Genomic DNA, 8,468 nt, shown 5'->3' with positions numbered 1-8,468 from the left:
CCCCCCCCACACACACACCCCGCACTCACACACACCCTCAGACATCCGCCGCGGTGTTCATTGGCATGGACGGTGATGTGAGCACCTCCAGCATCGCTCTGGCAACAGGCCTTGACCTTGAGTCGTCTGTTTCCGCTGTCTCCCAAGGTACACATCACCGTCCCCGACACAGTCACCTGCTTACGTTGCCACTTCCCCACCCCCTTCTCCTAACTCCCCACCAACCCGCTCACTCACCCCCTCCTCCCCCCCACGCACACCACCAACAAACAAACAACAGCTGTGTTTGGTGTCGACAAGGCTGTGCTTGCAGATGCGCTGGAGGCCTCCATTGTCCTCTCCTCTGCCCAGCTCGCCGATGCCCCCGACGCCCTCACCGTCTTCGCCGCGCTCTCCAAAGGTGTGGGCACCTTGCCACCGACCGTTCGGTTCTCCTCGTGCCTTGCAAAACATAAATCCACACAACAACCCATTGGCACCTCCCAGCGCATGTGCGTCCTTGGCACTCACACACACACATACACACAAACACACGCACACGCACACGCACAAACACACACACACGCACAAACACACACACACACACACACAAACACACTCACACACACAAACACTCACACTCCAATGCACATCTCCTCCACCCTCCCCCCTTTCCTTTTGGTAGCTTCCTCGGCGTCCATCCTCGCTGGTGGTCACGCCCTTGTTGGCAGTAACAACAACGGCAACTTCTGCGGTCACACCCTCCTCTCCATCACCCTCGATGGTAAGTACATCAGCAACACCTCCACCGCGTGATATCGTCACCATCCTACCCCACACCTGCATCATCATTCATTCCTCACCTCCGCTGTCCTCCCAACCCCCCCCAAAAACAAAAACAAAATCTCTTCAGACGACATTGAGGTCACCACCATCTCCACGCTGACCCCGGCCGCCGCGTCCGCAGACTGGACACACATGCAGATGATCCACTCTTCGGTGCGTCTTGTTTTGCACCACACACACACACACACACTGCATCTCTTCTCTCGCTCTCTGTGTCTCTCCCCCCCTTTCCCTAGTTCCCTCTCTCCCTCCCAACCCCAACCACACATCATGCACAGCCCAACATCCCACTCTTCCTCACATCCCATCTCCCCTTCTCCATTATCCCCCCTCTTCTCCCCAACCCCTTCTCCCAACACCCACCCACCGTCCCAACAGCTCCCTGCAAGCAACGAGCAGTGGTGCCTGCGCATGGACCATTCAGACGTCGTCCAGCTCAGTATGTTCAACTTGGAGTTGCGATTGTCGAATTCACCTTTCATCTCTTTCCAAATCCCCACCCCACCCCCCTCACCACTTACCTCCGCCCACCCACGACACACTTCACCACCCCGCAACCTCCAGGCGAGGATTTGTCTTCATATCGCACCATCCTGAGCGCTGCCTCAGGCCACCGCGCACGCCGTGTCGTTTCCACGACGACCACGACCACGACCACTACCACGACGTCCACCACAACGGGCTCCTTCGCCTCGTCCTCAGTCGCCTCAAGCGTCCTCGCAACAACCACAACCACCACTACCACCACCACGACAACCACAACCACAACTACTACCACCACCACCACGACAACCACAACCACGACCCTCGTCGTCACCGTCTTCGATGGCCCCTCCTCCGGCTGGGTGGAGTTCCAAGGCTCAGAGTACAACGTGTACGCAGACACCAAGCTGTCGTTTGGTGATGCCCAGGCCGCATGCGAAGCCGTGGACGGTAACCTTGCTGTCGTCACATCCTTCCATGAACACGTGTGGGTGACTGGCTTTGCACTCGGCCGTACCACCAACAACGAGCTGTGGATTGGTGGCATCTTCCCCACACCGGGCGAGCTCGCCTGGATCGACGGCAGTGAGGTTGTTGACTTTGACCTGCCATTCAGGGAGGGCGAGCCATCCGGCAACTCCCAGGAAGGCTGCCTTCTGCTGAACGCGCGCAACGAGAACGATGTTCGCACGGGCACGTGGGAGGATCTGCGTTGCGGTCGCTCCCGCTCCTACATCTGCGAGAGGCCTGCACCCACCACGACAACGACCACCACGACCACGACCACCACGACGACAACGACAACCACCACGACGACCACAACCACCACCACAACCACCACGACTACCCTGTCCACCACCACAACGACCACAACCACCCTGCCACCAGTCACCGTGTTCGACGGTCCGGACGGCTGGGTCGAGTTTGGCGATTACGAATACAACGTGTACGACGAGAACAAGCTCGGCTTTGGCGATGCCCAGGCCGCGTGCGAGGGCTTTGGCGGTAACCTCGCTGTCGTCCTCTCCTACTACGAGCACATCTTCGTCACCGGCCTTGCACTCGGCCGCACACCAAACAACGAGCTGTGGATTGGTGGCATCTTCCCCACACCGGGCGAGCTCGCCTGGATCGACGGCAGTGAGGTTGTCGACTTTGACCTGCCATTCAGGGAGGGCGAGCCATCCGGTAACAAGCAGGAGGGCTGCCTGTTGCTGAACGCGCGCAACGAGAACGATGTTCGCACGGGCACGTGGGAGGACCTGCGCTGCGGCCGCACCCGCTCCTACATCTGCCAGCGCCCCATCCCAACCACCACCACCACAACAACGACAACGACGTCCACCACGTCCACGACAACGTCCACGACCACCACAGGCTCCTTTGCCTCGTCGTCATACGCCTCGAGCGTCTTTGTCACCAGCACCAGCACCACGACCACAACCACAACCACAACCACGACGACCACAACCACAACCACCACCACGACCACCACCACAACAACCACAACCACAACCACGTTCGCTGTCACCGTCTTTGATGGTGTGTCTTCTGGCTGGGTTGAGTTTGGCGAGTCTGAGTACAACGTGTACGACGAGAACAAGCTCGGCTTTGGCGATGCCCAGGCCGCGTGCGAGGGCTTTGGCGGTAACCTTGCTGTCATCACGTCCCAGCACGAGCACGCGTGGGTGACTGGCTTCGCTCTTGGTCGCACACCAAACAACGAGCTGTGGATTGGTGGCATCTTCCCCACACCGGGCGAGCTCGCCTGGATCGATGGCACGGAGGTTGTCGACTTTGACCTGCCATTCAGGGAGGGCGAGCCATCCGGTAACAAGCAGGAAGGCTGCCTGTTGCTGAACGCGCGCAACGAGAACGATGTTCGCACGGGCACGTGGGAGGATCTGCGCTGCGGCCGCTCCCGCTCCTACATCTGTGAGCGTCCCATTCCCACGACCACGACCACGACCACGACCACCACAACCACGACGACAACCACAACCACGACGACGACTACCACCACAACCACGTCGACCACAACCACGACGACGAGCACTACAACCACCACCACAACCACCACAACCACAACCACAACCACCACAACCACCACGACTACGACAACCACAACCACCACAACCACAACCACGACGACGACGACCACCACCCCTCTGTGGGTCGAGTTTGGCAACTCCGAGTATCAAGTGTATGGCGTGGACAAGGTGGGCTTCGGCTCCGCTGAGTCCACCTGCGAGAACAACGGCGGCCACCTGGCTGTCGTCACCTCCCAGGACGAGCAAGACTGGCTGGAGGTGTTTGCGCGCAGCATGACAACAAACAACGAGGTCTGGATTGGCGGCGTGTTCAACACGCCAGGGCAGCTCGAGTGGGTTGACGGCACGGACGTCGTTGACTTTGGTCTGCCATGGGAGGAGGGCGAGCCAACTGGCGAGGCAAACGAGAACTGCCTTCTCATGAGCGTGCGCGACGCCGACAACAACCCAATTGGCACGTGGGAGGACACGCGCTGCAACCGCAAGCGCTCCTTTGTCTGCGAGCGTGAGCTGCCGACGACCACAACAACCACCACCACCACAACCACGACTACAACCACCACGACCACCACAACCACGAGCACGACCACGACAACGACCACAACCACCACCACAACGACAACCACCACCACAAGCACCACAACAACGACAACCACCACCACAAGCACCACAACAACGACAACCACCACCACCACCACAACAACGACAACCACCACAACAACGTCGACCACCCAGCTCGTGTCTGCCCTGGTCAACCCAAGCTTCGAGCTCGACTCGTTTGAGTCAATGTTCCAGCCAGGTGAGGCCTTTGCTTGGGCGGTCACATCGTCCGCTGGCGTGCTTAAGGCCGAGGGCTTCTTCACCGACCCCACACCGGAGGGCGCACAGGTGCTGTACATGACCGCGGGCGCAACGGCGGAACAGACATCGACGGTTGCCGTCTCCTCTGGCGAGCACTACACCATCACCCTCTCCTTCGGCCACCGCACCAGCCTGGACATGCTCCAGTGCACTGTCCTCGTCACCACCTCCGACACCACCACGCAGCTGTCAAGCATGACAGTCGAGCGGAACCAGGTGCCCGCGGGCCGCTTCACCATCTTTGCTGTCGACTTCACTGTCCCAGAGGGCGTTGATGGCGAGAACATGGTGCTCAGCTTCGTCGCTGGTACAGGCACGGGTCAGGTTGTAGTGGACAACATTGAGATCTTCAAGACACCCGCGTAAGCATCACGCACATGCACAGCACCCGCGCACATGCATGCGTATGTGTTATCCCCATTTGCTTGGTGACGCGCATGTCTTTGTGTTGTATCTCTCTAAGTCACTGTTTCTTTTGTGTCCAGTGGTGTATCCATTACACCTTGCATGCCTTCCTTGCTTCCCTTACCCCCCTCCACTTCCATCCGCGCTTGTGGTGTTCTTTTGCTTTCTTTCCTCCATTTCGTGCCCCATCCCCCGTATTCTCCCTTAGACGATGGTGACACTCGCATGTTGAATGGTGCTGTGGTTTGTGGATGATGCTGGTTCTGTTGTTGTTGTTGTTGTTGATGATGATGGTGGTGGTAGCGGCGATGTTGATGATGAAGGGATGACATGTGCTGCAGAGAGCGAGGAAGGAAGCAATTGCCTGTATCAACCATGGGCGTGGTTACTGGTCTGGGGGCCCCAATTCTTTTCCCCTGCACTCGTGCGTGCATGTAGTGTAACTGTGTGCACGTTTCGCTGTGCTGCTGGTTGTACATGTTAGTGCTTTATGTGTGCGTGTGTGTGTGTCTTTGTTGTTCTGTACCCGTCGTCGCGTGCGTCGTTATGTTACGCATCCATCCTCCCCTGATGAAGCTGCATCTTGACTCTTTTGCGCTTCTCTTGTACTTGTTGTACTCTTGTTGCTGTGAACGCACCGTTGTGTGTGTGTGTGTTTGCCCTGCGTGTTGCGTGCTGCGTCTCTCTTGTGGATACACTTGTCACCAGCAGACGTCTTCTTCAGTTTTGTGTAGCACGTTGCGACGACGTCCTTGTTTTACTTACTGGCTTGTTGTTGGTTGGTAGTCCTTGTGTCTTGTGTCTTGTGTCTTTTGTGTCTTTTGTCTGTATGTGACATGACATGGTGTGGTGATCGCATGTCGCCTTCACAACCATTGCATTGGTGTCACAGACGACACGTGTCGCTTCCGTTTGTGTGTGTGTGTGTGTTTGTACGTGTGTGTATGTCGTCGTTTGGTCTTGCTTTGAGAATGAATCAAACAATACACAACCAAGAAAAGAAGGAAGTCTTGCGTGCGTGCGTGTGTGTGTTGTGTGTGGCGAGGTGGCATTGGTTCGAGGGAAGAGGGTTCATTTCATTGTCCGTGACGACATACAAAGCCTACAGAACCGTACACAGACAGACAGACATGCAGACGGACACACACACACACACACACACACACACACACACACATACATACACACACACACACACACGCACAGATACACACAACATCAATCTCATGCAGCTGCGCGGCCTTTGCCCTTTGGCAGTTTCTTCGATCCAATGTCCTCCAGCTCCTTTGCGCGGTAGTAGTGCGGCGCAACCTCAAGCAGCCAAGCGTTCTCAATCTCAATCACGTTCCGGATGTACTCCTTGGTCGTGAATACGAGTTCGTGGTACACCACCCACCGCGGTGTCTTCTCAAACAGCGCGCTGTGCGGGTGAATCTGCACGCTCTGCTGATTCTTCACCGTCTTGTACACGCCGCCTTTGCTCAGCCGCGCCGTGTGGTAGAAGTACCCCGAGGTGATGGCTTTGCGAATGGAGATGTTGTCCAGTGGGTTCGAAGACACTTCAATCTCCACGCGTTCCATCAGTCCTTCCAGCTGTTCCCGCACGTCGCGCGCGCGTTTCATCGAGCGGTGCTGGATAAAGTTCTCAAAGCACCTGAGAGGATAAGAGGATGAGGGAGGGAGGGAGGTTCAGTGGAGGCGGAGTTGAGGGGTGAGGAGGATTGACGGTGATGGGCGGGACAATGAGGAGTGGAGTGATGGATAGGTAAGGATGTGGATGAAGAGACAGACAGACAGATAGACAGACAGACACACGCATACTCACACACACACACTGACCACTGGGTGCTGTATTGGGTCTCCTGCCATTCGTTCCAGATGTTGAGGAGCGTGAGGTGGTCGCCGCCCGGGCGGTGGAAGTTCTTCCGCGCCGTATCAGCATGCACCGCCTGGTGCAGTGTGCAGTGTGGTGGGTTTTGTGTTTGTGAGTGAGTGAGTGAGTGAGTGAGTGAGTGAGTGAGTGAGTGAGTGAGTGAGTGAGTGTGTGTGTGTGTGAGTGAGTGAGTGTGTGTGTGTGAGTGAGTGAGTGAGTGAGTGAGTGAGTGAGTGAGTGAGTGAGTGAGTGAGTGAGTGAGTGAGTGAGTGAGTGAGTGAGTGAGTGAGTGAGTGAGTGAGTGAGTGAGTGAGTGTGAGTGAGCGCGAGGGAGACATGTGTCTGTGGACGCGAGGTGGGAGAATGTGCGTGCCAGTTCGCTCCTAATGTGCTCATCTAAAACACACACACAAACACACACACACACACACACACACGCCCCACCTTGTCTTTTGGTCTGTAGAAGAGGGCGCCGCCGGTGTTGAGCATCGCGGTGATGGACAGAATCTCCTCAACGCACCTGGAGGGAGACGGCAGGGGAGAAGGAAGGATGGCAGGGGGGATAGGTGAGGAGATACGAGCGCACGGAACAGCGATTGCAGTGCACAGACGCAGAATAGTAGTACACACACGTCCACACGTCCACACGTCCACACGTCCACACGTCCACACGTCCACACGTCCACACACACACACACACACACACACACACACACACACACACACACACACACACACACACACACGTCCACACAGGTCCCCACACGTCCATACACACACATACATACACACGGACCACGCACCCGTATTTCTCCGAGGCGATGAGCATTTTGGACATCATTGGATCGACGGGAAACTCTGCCATACGCCTGATGATGCAATCGCATCACCCACAGCAATGACAGGCCGTGAGGGAATGCACAGCCACATGAGGCAATCACCACATGCAAACACTTCCAGACACACACACGCACACACACACACACACACACACACCCCCCACACTACCCCCCTTCCCTTCTCCCCCCCTCTCCCCTTGGATGGCCACCGACCTGCCGAGCTTTGTGAGCTCGCCCCTGTCGTTGAGGGCGCCGAGCGCGTACAGCTGCTCCAGCGCACGCATGATTGTGTCCGCGGGGGGCGGGTCCATAAAGTCGAAGTGGATGATGTCGTTGATGCCAAGACTCTTCAGCAGCAGCACCTGCCATCACAGTGATGTCGAAGGGAGTGGAGGAGAAGTTGAGGGGGGGGGTTGAGGCGAGGGAAGGGGAGTGTTTAAGATGGGTGTGAGCAGAATTGCACGAGCAAACAAAGACTCAGAGGCAGGCACAGACAGATGGACAGACAGAGACAGACAGACACACAGAAATACAGAAATACAGACAAACACACAGACAGACACGGGAATACAGAAATACAGAAATACAGAGACACAGAGACAGACAGACACAGACAGACAGACACACAGACAGACAGACACACAGACACCCACCCACACACACACAAGCACAGCCTTTGCTCTCCACCGCCACTCACCACGTTGCCGAGGTGCGTGCGCTGGATCTCGGGGACGGTGTTGGGCTCCATCTCGTTTTCAAATGCAACGGACGTGTACAGCCGGAAGCATTTTCCGGCGGACACACGACCAGCGCGGCCGGCACGTTGGTCCGCAGACGCCTGCGAGCACGGCGTCACCACCAGACTCTCCATGCCCGTCCGCGGGTTGTACGATTTCTTGCGTCGGGAGAAACACATGGAAGTGGGACGACGGGAGGGAGAGAGAGAGAGACAGAGAGAGAGAGAGAGAGAGAGAGAGAGAGAGAGAGAGAGAGAGAGAGAGAGAGAGAGAGAGAGAGAGAGAGAGAGAGAGAGAGAGAGAGAGAGAGAGAGAGAGAGAGAGAGAGAGAGAGAGAGAGAGAGAGAGAGAGAGAGAGAGAGAGAGAGAGAGAGAGAGAGAGAGAGAGAGAGAG

At 56.9% G+C, this 8,468-nt stretch overlaps 2 protein-coding genes across 2 annotated transcripts in view; one reads left to right on the top strand and one right to left on the bottom strand.

The window, feature by feature from the left end:
* PTSG_06887 (ras-1) overlaps positions 1-5,629 on the top strand; it is a 12,558-nt gene extending 6,929 nt beyond the window's left edge. Inside the window, exons 13-18 of the mRNA XM_004992229.1 lie at positions 42-147; positions 281-400; positions 665-763; positions 893-978; positions 1,204-1,264; positions 1,390-5,629. Coding sequence (XP_004992286.1) covers positions 42-147; positions 281-400; positions 665-763; positions 893-978; positions 1,204-1,264; positions 1,390-4,586 — 3,669 coding nt within the window. The 3' untranslated portion in view covers positions 4,587-5,629. The remainder of the gene's footprint in view (positions 1-41; positions 148-280; positions 401-664; positions 764-892; positions 979-1,203; positions 1,265-1,389) is intronic.
* Positions 5,630-5,768: 139 nt separating this feature from the next.
* The window catches only part of PTSG_06886 (ATP-dependent helicase), an 8,473-nt gene continuing 5,773 nt past the window's right edge, over positions 5,769-8,468 (bottom strand). The window contains exons 15-20 of the mRNA XM_004992228.1: positions 8,035-8,232; positions 7,551-7,699; positions 7,302-7,367; positions 6,943-7,018; positions 6,465-6,574; positions 5,769-6,279 (exon numbers count right to left, since the gene is read on the bottom strand). Coding sequence (XP_004992285.1) covers positions 5,850-6,279; positions 6,465-6,574; positions 6,943-7,018; positions 7,302-7,367; positions 7,551-7,699; positions 8,035-8,232 — 1,029 coding nt within the window. The 3' untranslated portion in view covers positions 5,769-5,849. The remainder of the gene's footprint in view (positions 6,280-6,464; positions 6,575-6,942; positions 7,019-7,301; positions 7,368-7,550; positions 7,700-8,034; positions 8,233-8,468) is intronic.

This window comes from Salpingoeca rosetta (assembly GCF_000188695.1).
Source record: "Salpingoeca rosetta unplaced genomic scaffold supercont1.17, whole genome shotgun sequence".
In the NCBI taxonomy this organism is placed as follows: Eukaryota; class Choanoflagellata; order Craspedida; family Salpingoecidae; genus Salpingoeca; species Salpingoeca rosetta.
Note: the sequence above shows the minus strand (reverse complement) of the source record. Positions and strands in the feature narration are given on the sequence as shown.